At 45.4% G+C, this 14,373-nt stretch overlaps 1 protein-coding gene across 1 annotated transcript in view; it reads right to left on the bottom strand.

Moving 5' to 3' along the window:
• Positions 1–14,373, bottom strand: part of ITPR1 (inositol 1,4,5-trisphosphate receptor type 1) — a 360,426-nt gene that overhangs the window by 40,148 nt on the left and 305,905 nt on the right. The window contains exons 50-51 of the mRNA XM_055414365.2: positions 9,850–10,025; positions 5,374–5,538 (exon numbers count right to left, since the gene is read on the bottom strand). Coding sequence (XP_055270340.1) covers positions 5,374–5,538; positions 9,850–10,025 — 341 coding nt within the window. The remainder of the gene's footprint in view (positions 1–5,373; positions 5,539–9,849; positions 10,026–14,373) is intronic.

Genomic DNA, 14,373 nt, shown 5'->3' with positions numbered 1-14,373 from the left:
AAAAACAAATACAGAAGAGAACGGTGGGAAACAATAGTGATTTCAAGTTGTCTACGTACAGTTTTGAGGTCCTGGGACTAGACAAAACACAAGCCTGTACCAGGGAGCTGCAGGGGACAAGCAAGAGGAAGGGGATGAGGGTCCTGGTGTGTGTTCATTTAGGGGCCACTTGATGGGGCTTCTGTTAAGGGCCAGCCGCTCTGGATACAGGATTGGCCAAGCCCTGGTCCCTGACCTCAGGTCCATGAGCTGCTACGGGCCAGGACGGGGGGCAGCGTCTCTGGAGTTGGACAGAGGTTCAAACCTCAGTTCAGCCATTTGCTGTCACCAGGACCAGCTACTAACCTTTTCCTCTGGGAGCCTCAGTCTTGCCATTTGCAGAGTGGAAGAGACTGAGTTACTATAAAGAGACAATGTATATACAGTGCTTAGCATCCACTCATACTTATGTGCCAAGTACACAACCAATGGTAATTATCATTAATTTCCTGAAGAGTCTGGGCCAAGGCCACCCTGAAAGAACATGTCAGGGACCCTGGTGGTGGTAACACACCAGGAAGCCTCACCGCCTCTCATCCCACTGGGAGGGGCTGAGACAACCTGCTGTTCACAACGCATTCTTATTCTCCACTTGACCTCTGCCAAGGGGCCTGGGCTTGGCAAGAAGAGGGCTTCATGAGAAACGGAGGCCCCCCGCAGGTACTCAGAGGTACAGGAGACCAGTGGCTGGTTTTCTAAGAAGTACAATCTCAGCTATTTGGCTGGAGAAATGGTGGGGAGCCACTAGAGAAGGGCTGAAAGGGGGTATTTTGGAGCTGGGAGCTAGTTTTAATATGGTCCTGCTGATGACATCTGATCTCTCCCTGAGAGTCCTGCCTCTACCACGGCTCCAGGGAATGACTGCAGAGCCAAGCGAGTCCAGGGACAGGCATGTGAATCCTGTCTCTGCTTTTAATTTGTTGCAAGATGTTGATCGGGCCGTGAAACCTCCCTGGACCTCAGTTTGCACATCTGTGAAATCAGTGGACTGAACTAGCTGATCTCAGAGTCGCTTCCAATGCAGAATTTGACATTGGAGTTCATTTTCTGCTCAATTAGCCCTCTGCCTCCAGAAGGCCAGTCCGTGTCCTGAGGCCAGTTAAGGGCATCGGGTAAAGGAGGACACTTAAGAGGAAGCAGAGAAGAGGCCTTAATTCAGGTCTTAGAGTACAAAAGGCTAATGCCGCTGTTAATGCTGGTTAAATATTTTCCAGCAAGCCACTATGAAGCAGCAAGAAAGAGCAACTTCAGACAACAAATGACACTTGTTTTTTGTGGGTAAGAACTGTAGAAATTATACAGCCCCCAAATCACTGAAATAACAAGTGTTTTTTTTTTTCTTTTCACTTATCTGTAATTTCTGATTTTAAAATAATGGCCATGCATTACTTTGTAATAGGGAAAAGCTTTCTTCTAACTAGAAAATTAGACGAGTTCAATGGAGGAGACTTTTGAAAACATAAAAAAAGCACAAAGGAAAAAGAAAACCAAAAAATGCTAATTATTCAAATATCTACATTTATTCAATAAGTTCTTTCCTTCTGGCCTTATTACAATTAAAAAAATGTAACTTATGCATACATATTTTTATAAAAGTATTATACTGTAACCTGGCATATAGTAGGCTTGCTTCCTAAGAGAATCATGAACATTTTCAGGTTAAAAAAAAAGATCACGTATTTAAAGTACCTGCCCAGGTGACAGCCTGATTGAGAGACTCAGTATCTCTGGGAGAGTGTGATCCAAATAGGAAGCCCAAGAATACTGGAGTGGGTAGCCTATCCCATCTCCAGCAGATCTTACCAATCCAGGAGTTGAACCAGGGTCTCCTGCATTGCAGGCGGATTCTTTACCAGCTGAGCTACAAGGGAAGTCCCTAAAATAGTATCATTTTTTCAAATCTAAATGAATAAGTATCAACACAATTCTGGTTAACAATAAGCAGTGTTCTAATTTTCTGGAAATACCTTTTCTCGCTTCCTTCTGCATTCATTCATTTTATATTAGACATTATTTCAATATCATCCTAAGGTATTTATACTCTCGTGAATTTGGGCAACAGAGTTGCTATCTATGTCTATATTTAATAAAAAGAACAATTAGATCTATTTGGATTTTGGAGAGCTTTTTCATTTTACGCACATGGATCTTTACTAAGGCAAGTTTTACTTCATGATGTTTTTGTGAACAAAGCTTCATAAGCTTTGTTTCTGTTATAATTATTCTGATTTCGGCCTGAGGAAGAAAATCATAAAGTTCATGTTGGTTTCAAAAACAAAAATGTTCACCTAGTATTCCAGTGTATTGAAACACCGCTGTCTACTCAACCTCATCTTTTTCTTTTTTAAACAGTCAAGATAGTTTCAATTCTATATCATTAAGAGTAATGCTGTGATGAACACCTCTGTATGTACGTGCCTCTATACTCACCTATCCAGTTATTTCTTTTTGTCAAGTTTCTAAAAATGGAATTGTTTGGTCAAATGTTATAACACACACACACATTTTGCTCCACTGCCTTCCAGAAAGGCTAGGCCAATTTAACCACTTAGAAAATGATGCTCTTTTTGGCTCACTCTCAGTAAAACTGGGCACGTTTACACCTTTGAACCTTTCCTTACATCATGGGAACAACATGGGATCATACTGGTGTTTTAATTAGTATGTCACTGTTTGACATTAGAACACCTACGCATTTACTGACTATCTGCATTTCTCCTTCTGGTACCTGCCTGCAAATGAAGTCTGCACACTTTCATCTCGGGATGTTAACAGTTTTCTAGGGACACGGCGTGAGTGCAGCTGCGGACCGGGCTCAGCCGTTTCGGGGTGAGCTTCCAGTAGACCACAGTCAGCGGCTCTGCCTTTCTGCCCTGCCGGCGTGGAGCATTCACAAGCCGGTGACATGCGGCTTTTTCCTGCTCCCGGTCCCCCTCCAGTTCCTTTCTGTCACAGGCTTTCCTCACTTGTGGAATAAAGTGAAGTTTCAGTATTTTGCCTGCGGTTCTCAACAGACACGTCAAACGCTGCTTTGACCCCAAAAGGAACACCTCACTTGATGTCCCAGAAAGTCAAGGCCCAGATGGTTTAGAAACCTGCCGGCAGCACCGAGGAGAGGCATCCAGCCACAGTCTTGCTTGATCCTGCAGGCCCTTCTCAAAGTGCACAGAGCCCAAGTAACATCGCAGTGAGCTCTGAGCATCCCTGATCGTCCTGTGACAGCTGAGAGCCGGGAGAGCGGGCCTGCAGATGACGCCCTGAAATACCGCCTTCACTGAGGCAGCGACTTCTTCCCAGGTTCGAATGCAAGGCAGCCCCGGGCTGGGCTCCAACCCTCAGAGCCCGGAGTCAGTGGAGCTGGCGCGCCTCTGCCCCTGACTCGCGTGGGGCTCCGGGCACCTGCCTCACCAGGCCCAGCCTCGCCGGGGATCACACGCAGATCGCCCACCGCCAAGGCAGACCCACCCGTGAGGGTGGGGAAGGAGTCCACGGGGCAGGTTAGATCTGACAGCAACGGCTCTTTCCTACACTGTGAAGCCCGGGAGGGCTGGGACGACACTGCCCACACTCACTGCGCCACCCCCTGGCTTCTGACACCAGGTGGCACAGCCAGTGAACAGAAAAGTAGGACTCTGCCGTGAACAAAGCGGAAACGGACCCTAACTGTCAACCAATACATTTTAATGTTAGCTATTAATTTCACCCACAAACGGTAGACAGTAGGAAGAGTCACCCTCTCCCTGGGTGAGATGGCATTTCTGAAGGGGACTCTCCAATCTCACGGGTAAGACCCCCCTCAGCAGGGATGGCAGAGCCCCCTGACTCAAGTCTGCCTCCTTTGCTCAGAGAGGCCAGGGATTTGTTGGGTCCCGAACCTGGGTCTCCCAGATTCACAAGCTAGAACCCCCTCCACAGATTACTGTGCGTGAGACAAAAAGGCTTAGAAATATATACAGAACTCTAAAGGTCTCTGATAGACGGTGACCAAAATAGGGCACCGAATGGCATCACAAGTGGATCCAGAGACCTCTTTGCCTAAAACCTCAAAGTCTGGTCAGACCTATTTTTAAAATGAAGGGGAAGAATCCATATCTCTGTCTGCTAGCAGGCACCGCTAATGGAAGGGGCAAGTGCTGGCGTTCTTTACGGCATTTGGATGGGAGAAGGGATAACAGAGATGGTAGTAACAGCCCTCGCTCAGCATTTCTGTTGTGGGGCTAGTCTCAGACTGACATGCACAGTAGTGGAGAATCCCTGTGACGGCCCTGTGGGGAAATGGACTGTTCTCCCCATTTTGTAGATGGGAGCAGCACGGAACAGTTAAGCCACCAGCCTGGAGACCACATGGACTGCACCTCCTGAAAGTGCTTTCCTTCCTCTGCCTTTTTTTTGCAAATAAGTCCCTCATCTTTTTTGTTTTGGTTTCACCATGGCTTGCAAGATCTTAGCTCCCCAACCAGGGATCAAAACGGCACCCTTGGAAGTGAAAGCACAGATTCTAACCACTGGACTGCCAGGGAATTCCCAGGTCCCTCGTCTTTAGTCAACACCTAGACTTTGAATATTTTTTATCCTCAGCAACATTTTAATATACTTCTTCTATTTCCTTTATAGATGGTTTTGCTGGCAGAAAGGTCAATTTTACGCTTCCTATCATTTGACGTAGGTACAAGGAAATGGTTTTTTATCGACAACTCCACAGTTCAAGATGCCCTGTAATGACAGGAGAATAAGCAGACAGTGGTCTGTCAGTTAAAAGCCTGCTCAGGAGGAAGATAATAGGATCAAGACATTTAACCACTCGGCTCAGACTGGAGCGTGACAACTTCCGCTGAAAAGGTCTCCTGAATCCATACATCTATCAAGTTCATTGTCGTGGGGTCTTGGGTCTTTGAAAACAGCTCCTGCTCTTGTTACTACATGTTTTCACTGGAAGATGGATCCCATGAGAACTGTCAGAAGGTGACAGTCACACAAACATTCTCTTGGTTAAGTGTTGGCTTAGTCCAAGAAATAAACAAAGGTGGGGGGGCAGTGTGTGGAGGCAACATCTCCTGATCCAGGCTGCGGGCATCGTCTATCACTGTAAAGTAACAGGCTGAGCGTGCATGCAGGCAGTGTGATCACACATCCCCTGGGCTCCTTCTAGCCAGACCTTCTCTCGGAAGTAGCTTACCTTTCCTGATGCCCCAAACACTGCATCCAGGGGCCTCCTGCCTCTTTAGACCAGGCACACTGGTCACCATGAAAAGGAGCGATCTGTGATGAGAAGGGAGGACAGACCATGCTCTCCTAGTTTCCGGCATGTAAAATCTTTCAACACCAGCAACTCACCAGCAAACTGTAGAAGAACTCATGGACGAAGAGCCCCATGGCGCAGATCAGCAGGTATAGCAGATGATAAAGGAACTCGACATCCAGAACCATGGCCCGGTAGCCTCTGGTGAATGTCCCACAGTTGCCCACAAAGCTCATCAGAAAAATGATTTTATTGCAGACCTGAGAACAATGACAGCCACAGTGAGAGAAGCATGGACCGAGCCAAACTTGAGAGTCTTGGTGAGAACTGAGGGCAACCTGCCCTCAAGTGTCTTTTGGCGCCTCTACCCCAAACAGAAGCTTCTTTTTGCACCAAGTGCCCACCAGACGCACCAAGAACTGTTCTGTGGATCGCAGTCATTTCATTACTTTGCTTTTCAGGCATATTGCAAGTTAATGTGGCAGTCAAATAACTTCATGCACAACGCTAATCAAGTGGCATTTGTATATGACAAAAACAAAATTCGCACATACTGAAATTATGATTTTCAAGATGAGATATGAATCATTTCTAACATTCTTACGTGAGTTACTCAAACACAGAAGTCACCTCAATCCACGAACCCTGTGATCAGCATGATTAAAAGTGTTTTCTGAAATTCTGTTACGTTCGAGGCATTCGAGTGTTGCAATCTAATGAGAAGCAGCCAGCTCTTGTTATCCACTGCTCCTAATTCTACACGGAAAAATAATTTTCTTGGGGTGGTGGGGGAAGAAAGGGACTTCAGGATGAGTTCTAGTCCCCTGCCCCCCTTTCCGGAAATAACTTCTAGATGGGGATCCATCCCTCCCTTTATATTGGTCCTCGAGGTCTGGGCGGGGCTCCATCCTGGCCAATCAGAATACTGTATTCCCCTGGCAACAGTGATTCGCTCAGAGATAGGCATGTGACCAAATGGAATCAATGACCCCCCTAAGGTCCTTGCCGGGACTGCAGCTAAGACAATTTTATTCTTTACCCCTGACCTTGAACCTGAGAGAAAGTGAGCTCTGAGGCTGCTGGCATCCATCCTGCATTATCACAGAGCCTGAGGGTAGCAGCAGTGCGGAAGCAAACAAGAGGAACTGAGCCCTTATGCTATCGTCTGGGCTCCTGGATTCAGCTACACCTGAAGCCAGTCTCTTGATTCTCAGTCACATTTTCTTCTTTGCTTATTAGCAGGGAGTAGGTTTTCTGACCCCTGCGACTGAAGGCTGACCTACTGTATAAGATAGTCCCACCTTTGATAGAAATCCCAAGCTTGCAAGTCTGCCTTTAGCAACATGTTGCTAGAAAAACCTAAGTCAGGAGAAAGCCAGAGAGAATGCGCTTTGGCTGCACTTTGTAAAACCATGTCCTGCCATCCGAGCTAGCTTGGCCACAGGTGCTGGGGGAATGCTGCCAGTTAATCTGGTGGGTCAGTGCAAGTGAGCTTCTCAGCAATCAGATAAGGGAGGAAGCCAACACCCACAGAGGAGGTTCGGCTTTCTCAGACAGGCTCCACTTTCAATCCACCAAGTCTTTTTTTCCGTAATATTCTAACCTTTGCCAATGTCAGATCTTTTTTAGGGTGAGAAAACATCATCGATTCTGAATACTGTGTTGAGGTTTCCAAGAGGGGAAAAAAAGGCCATGCTCTGGGTGGCATTCCAGGACCTCCAACATGTCATGCCCTACAATCTTAACAACAGAGCAATCTGCTTTACCTGAATCTGCTCTCCTCTTTAACTTCTGCCCTAGTTTTCTCACAGCTACTTTTCCTTCTCCCATTGCTCCATGTAAGTATTCTTTTTTTAAAAAATCCCCTCTAAGTAACTGTTTATTGTTTTAGTTTTCCCACCCCACCCCCGCTAATGTTATTATGAATGGTCATCAATTATCCACAGAGAGTCTTTCCCCCAACTGATTTATGTTACAGAAGAGAAAACTCTGGAATGACTAAAGGCCAGAGAAACGAAAGAATTCACTCTTGGAAGACAACCTCTGAAATAGTGTTTTTTCCTTCTATTTGTGTCTTCTGTATTTCTTTCTTAAAAAACTTCCACTCACTGCAGGTGAAGCCTGCATTCCCTCCTTCAGCACTCATGAGTCTCTTTTGCTCTGGTCATGCATTTCTAAATGCCAGGCCAAACATGAATAACTTGTCTTATCACCTCAAGTCAAGTAACTCAACAACTCAGGTCTATCTGCACTCTGAAAACCAGGTCTTGCATGACTTCAGTGTAGCTGGCTGCATTATTCCTCTCCCAGTCTTCCGTGACTGAAAATTTGGAGTTATTCTTGCCTGCTTCACCACCCAGTAAAGAAAGGAAAACCTTCGCTGCCTAGAGAAAAGGACCCAGACCAAGCCGTGCACCGTTTTCAGGCATAAGGCTTGGACTCTATGCCCACCATGTGTCACCATTTCCTCCAAAGCTCTGACATCTGTATCTTCATTCTCTATGATGACCAAGAGGCAGGCTTGTCTCATGTAAGGGGGACATGACTCCGTAAGGGGTCCCCCTGCCTCCAGTTCACCCCCCACTCAAATCCATATATATATCTATTCACACCCTTACTGAGGGAATTTTCTCAACGATACTTTGCTTATACCAATTCTCTGCTCAGAAACCCTGGGTCAGGGACCTTCCTGGTGGTCCAGTGGTCAGGACTTTACCTTCCAACGCAGGGGGTGCGGTTGTGAACACTGGTCAGGGAGCTAAGATCCTACATGTCTCTTGGCCAAAAGACTAAAATATAAAACAGAAACTGTGTTGTGGTAAATTCAGTAAAGACTTTGCAGATGGTCCATGTTGGAAAAAATCTTTAAAACAAAACCAAAAAGCCCTGAGTCACTTACCAGTCTTGGGAATAGAATTTCCCAACTTATATTCCACACAACACTAATTCCAAGTTACACTTTACAAAACATGTGGGCAAATAAGTTTGGGAAATATGAAGACCTGGCATTCCCTTCTTAGAGATTCATCATGAGTTAAAGTGAAAGTTGCTCAGTCATGTCTGACTCTTTGCAACCCCATGGACTATACAGTCCATGGAATTCTCCAGGCCAGAATACTGGGGTGGGTAGCCTTTCCCTTCTCCAGGGGATCTTCCCAATCCAGGGATCAAACCCAGGTCTCCCTCATTGCAGGCGGATTCTTTACCAGCTGAGCCACAAGGGAAGCCCAAGAATACTGGAGTGGGTGGCCTATCCCTTTTCCAGGGGATCTTCCTGACCCAGGAATTGAACTGGGGTTTCCAGCATTGCAGGTGGATTCTTTACCAACTGAGTTATGGGGGAAGCCCTCATGTGTTATCAGTAGGTTAAAGTCTCAGAAATCTTTCAGTGAAAAACCTTGCATTTGCCTTGACCCAGCATTTCCCACATTAATTTAACTAAGGAACTCCCTTTTCACCGAAGATTTATCAAATTGGGACAGGCCCACCTAGAGGACAGAGCTCTAGTGGGTTTTCCTAAGGTTCGGGGCCCAGGTTCCTTGTCCAGAATCAGGCCCTATACTTCAGTACATGAACCACTGAGGAGGCAAAACTTAACTGTTGACTGTCCCTTGAGAAGGTCTGGGCTTTCGTCGCTGCTTCCACCAGTGGAGAGAATGCTCCTCCCAGTTCCTGCCTTCTGGCCTGATGGTTTCCATTCTTTGAGACAAAACTTCCTTCCCTTAAGCGTGCCAGCTTGAAGTGGTCTCTTGTCCTCTCACACCCTTGCTGCCTCTGCCATCTGAACACCCATTTGGGGACATTTATCATTGCCTTAAATTATGGCGTTAACCTATTTTGCAATATCACTTCCATTTTTATGCAGTGACTTCAGCTTCCTTATATGCTCAGGGCAGAAACCTCTGGAAGGTGGTTTTAGATGCCCACAGGTCCCAACCTGTTCCTTCTTTTTGGCAGGAAACCTCTCCAATTGATGGCTTGGTATCAGTCACGTCCATTTCCTAAGAATTCCACAGAGGGAGTCAGCATCCACCCTTGCACACCGGAAGCACACTGGAAGCTTTGGAAGCACTGAAACGGCACTTCCAAACATCACTACGGACTTTGCGGGAACCCACCTTCTGACCCCTGGCTTCTCTTCTGACCTCTCCACCTGCTCCCTCTCGCCTGTCTGCTGTGTTCTCCGCAGTCCTCGCCAGAAATGGGGGCTGTGTTCACACATAGGCATTGGACTTCCTGACTAGAATCTCTTGGCCTAGCACACCTATGACCTGATGGGCACGATGAACCCCAATCTCAACCTCTCTCTCCTTTTGCTTAATTCTGAGAGAAATGCTCCCTGACCATGAGACTGCCAGTGTCCATAGAACACATGAAGGGGTCCACCGTCCTGCGAGAAGGTGAAGAGGGAGATGCCCACCTGCAACTCTCCTCTGCTACTTTAATAGCTGACCCAAAGGATATATTTTTCTGCACTGAAGGCACAGGCCAAAATTCCAGTGAGAATGGAAGGCATTCCTACTCAGATGGAAACAAACCAAAAAAAAGGCAATGGAGGGATTTGTACTTACGTTGAAAGCTCCCAGAAGAAACAGCGTGGGTTGTAGCCCGACGGAAAATATCAACCGGAGAATCGTGGAGGCGATTAAGGCCCGGATGCCATGGGGCTTGGGGAGGGCAATGACGATGGCCAGAGAGATGAGCATGGCTGTCCACAGCAGCCCCGACCAGTGCGGTTCCAGGGTCCCTGCAACCAGGAGGCAGAGCTCTCAGAGATCAGGGCTTTTCCCCCACAGAGGGGACACACCTGAGTGGGTTCAGCAACAATTTCTTCAACCACCTCTCTGGCCTGCCTTGGCCCAACCCTGACCTCCAGTTTTCTGCCCCAGACATAACCAGTCACACGCATGTTGTCTTACCTCTAAGCCTTCGATGTGTTCCTTCTACCTGGGAAAATTATCTCCCTTTCCTATTCACCCGAAGTCTTAGTTTAGCTGTCACCTCTCCCAGGAGGCTTCCCAGGTGGCACGAGTGGTAAAGAACCCGCCTGCCAATGCAGGGGACAGAAACAGACGTGGGTTCGATCCCTGTGTTGGGAAGATCCCCTGGAGGAGGGCATGGCAACCCCCTCCAGTATTCTTGCCTGCAGAATCTCCATGGACAGAGGGGCCTGACACGCTATAGTCCACGGGGTCGCACAGAGTTGGACACGACTGAAGTGACTTAGCACGCACGTACGCACGCACCTCTTACAGGAAGCCTCCTGTTCTCCTCACAAAATAGACCAGGTGCTCCTTCTGTCTCTGACCCTTGGTAGCCCTGCTCAGTCCTGTGGGGTACTGTTTTCTAGCAGTCAGTGCCCCATCTTCCAAGCTCCATCCCCACTGGATTCCAACGTCCCCAAGGGAAGCACTGAGTACCCAGCAGACACCCATCAAATGAGTTTGTTCCATAAGCAAAACTCATCCATGTGTCACACTTCACTCTTCAGGGAGGCGAACTGGGAGAACAGACTTCTAATTTCTATTAAAAGTATGCAAAGGAAAATTGCAGGTCCCCTGCCCGCATCAGATTTCTTCAAGGGAAGGAGGAAAGCAACTTCCGTATCATTAGCATCATCCTACAATTAGATTATCCTTGTAGTCAAAGAGCTTATACCAGTTTCTGTCATCTCTTGCTATTGCAAGTTCTATTTAGAGTGTCCCACGAGACGGCTCGGTTATATAACATGAGCCAACAGGGCTAAAAATAAGGTTCTGTAAAACACTCATTAAAAAAAAAAACACCCCTATTTCAAATGCTGTCACATTTTGAGTTTCCTTCAGATGTAAACAAGCAGCACTACATGATTAAGGCTGCTTATATAAAGGAGTTTCACTTCTCCAGAGCTGCCTGGATGGCGGCACCGCCTGGGAAAGCGATGTCGTTGCAGGTCCCAGGTTCTCCCACCACCCTGTGGGTGGCCCTAGTTCATTTTGTCCACACCTGCCAAGACTCACCTTCTCTCTGAGAACTTCCCCCGACCCCAGCCACCTGCCTCTTCCCTTTTGATATCTTCCGCAAGGAGAATCCGATCAGGGATGTGCACTGAAAGGCAGAAGCTTTTCAGAAATGCAGGAAGAAGTGGGTACTAGGGTCAGGTGTGTCCCTTCCTGTGCCTTTAACAATTGTTGGATATGATATCAAGCCCTTCATTTGCATGATCATTTATTTTCTCCTCTGGGCACTCCATGAGGGTACTATGCTGCTGCGGCTAAGTTGCATCAGTCATGTCCACCTCTGTGCGACCCCATAGATGGCAGCCCACCAGGCTCCCCCATCCCTGGGGTTGTCCAAGAAAGAACACTGGAGTGGGTTGCCATTTCCTTCTCCAGTGCATGAGAGTGAAAAGTGAAAGTGAAGTCGCTCAGTCGTATCCGACTCTTAGCAACCTCATGGACTACAGCCTACCAGGCTCCTCCATCCATGGGATTTTCTAGGCAAGAGTACTGGAGTGGGTCGCCAGTGCCTTCTCTGGAGGGTACTATGATCACCTCCAATTTACCCCAGAGAAAACAGAGTCTTGGGTTACGTACCTCACCTAAGGTGAAACAGAATCTACCACGAATATACATGCCACCAGAGTTGGTGATCCTTAACCATCATTAAAAAAAAAAAAATCCATCCATTTTAAGTGCATGACTGTGGGCCGTTTATACAGTCACCTAACCACATGTAACTGCTAACACAATTGAGACATAAACATCGTATCACACTAAGAGGTTTTCTTGCGCCCTTGGCAGCTGACGCCTTGCCCCGTCTCCACTCCCAGGCAACTCCTGATCTGCTTTCTACCATTGTAGCTTTGCATTTTCCAGAATTTCATAAAAACTGGAAAAATAATATTAGTAGGCAGTTTTGAAAAATTTTTTCATTTGGCAAAATTTTTAATATTCACTCATATTATTGTGTGTATTAATAGCTTGTTCTATTGCTAAGTAGTGGTCCATAACATGACTGTGTCATCATTTATTTATCTGCTCAATAATTAATGGATACTGGGGTTGTTTCCAGATTGAAGTTATGATGAAAGATGCTACTGGGAAACTTAAAGTACAAGTTCTGGGGTGGGGATATGTTTTCATTTCTCTTCGACAAAATCACGGAAATAGATATGAAAACCCTAAGGATATATTTAACTTCAGAAGACCTAACCACACTATTTTCCAAACTGATGCTACCATTTTCCCTTTTCATCACTAACATATGGGAGTTGCACTGTTCCAGATTGTCACCAATACTTGGTATTGTCAGTCATTCTAACTTTAGCCATTCTAGTAGGCTTCTGGTAACATATCTAGATGATTTTCATTTGTATTTTTCTAATAACTACTGATGTTGAATATCTTTTTATGCTCTTACTGACTATTCGTATATCCTTTTTTTGTGTGTGAAATATCTGATCTAATCTTTTGTCCATTATTTTAATTGGGTAGTCTTTTTATTATTGGGTTATGAGTTTTTCCTATGGGCTAGATATAAGACTTTTGTCTGACATGTTTTTTTAAGTATTTTCGCCCAGCTTGTGGCTTACCTTTCATTTTCTTAAGCACTTAATCATCATCTTAAACTGCCTCTTAACATCTCAGTATAATAAATGTGACCAGTACAACACATGTACCCAAATCCTGAAAGAGACAATATAAAAAAATCTGCTGTCTTCCCACTAAAAAAAGCAGAGTTAAAAATTAATGCTAGATATGTAAAACAAATAGCTAGTGGGAAGCTTCTGTATAACACAGGGAGCTAAGCTTGGTGCTCTGTGATGACCTAGGCATGGATAATGGAATTAGAGAAGTAGGAGGGAGGCTCAAGAGGAAGGGGATTTATGTATACATATGGCTGATTCACGATGTTGTACAGCAGAAATTAAGACAACATTATAAAGCAGTTATACTCCAATTTAAAAAATTATTAGAAAAAAATAAATGTTAGATTCCAAAGAAACAATTATAGGAAGATTTCTTTGAGACAATTGGAGAAACAAGAATAGGGACAGGCTATTACACCTCATGTGACGAGTTGACTCACTGGAAAAGACTCTGATGCTGGGAAAGGTTGGGGGAGGGAGGAGAAGGGGACGACGGAGAATGAGATGGCTGGATGGCATCACCAACTCTGTGGACATGAGTTTGAATGAACTCCGGGAGTTGGTGATGGACAGGGAGGCCTGGCGTGCTGTGATTCATGGGGTCGCGGAGAGTCGGACACGACTGAGCGACTGAACTGAACTGATTACATGATTTATTGTTAGTTTTTTTTTTTAGATATGAGAATGTTATGGTGATTATACACATTTAAAAATATTCTCTGAAGTTAAGAGATGCACAGTGAAACAAGATGTCTAGACTTCTTTAAAATCTTGCAGAAAATACAGTAGGAGTATAAATGAAACAAAACAGGCAAAATGTTGTTAAAGCTGGGTTGATGGGTACATGGCAGTTTATTATATTCTTCTTTCCACTTGTGTACAGATTTGAAAATTTCAACAGTAAGAAAAGTTTAAAAAGTAACACTTTATGGGCTTTAATCACCATGGCATACTTACAAATTCAGTAAGAATTCTGAAGCTGCCAAATTTTCATGCTTTTTAAAGACTGTGTGACTCTCAGTTCTCAACCAAAGGGGGAAAAATACTTTTGAAAAGGAGCTTTTAAGGCCACAGTGTCCTTGGCAGTGTCCTTTTAAGTCAGAGAGCCACACTGGCATACTTAGCAAGGTCAGTAAACTCCTACAGGAGGGACATTTTGGAAACCCTAGTTTCAGGATTCAACAAGAACAAATATTTCCCTTTAAAAAGTACTTTCAGGTAACCAATCAGATTTTGTTTCTAGATAGGGCTGAAACAACCTTCTTCCTGAAAATGGTCAACAGTGAGTATAGAAGATATCCCCAGATTATGTTTAAAAGAAAAAAAATCCCTCTGAGTGAGATGATGTGTTTGAGGGGAATTTCTGTCACTATATAATGGAAAGGACTTCCTGACATCAGATCAACCTCCTTCTCTCCAAGGACATCTAATTATATTTTCTGTTGAGTGCATCGACACAAAGTTC

The sequence above is a fragment of the Moschus berezovskii genome, chromosome 24 (genome assembly GCF_049115385.1).
Source record: "Moschus berezovskii isolate FMDL1 chromosome 24, NW_MosBer_1.0, whole genome shotgun sequence".
Lineage (NCBI taxonomy): Eukaryota > Metazoa > Chordata > Mammalia > Artiodactyla > Moschidae > Moschus > Moschus berezovskii.
This window is presented reverse-complemented; position numbering and strand designations above follow the sequence as displayed.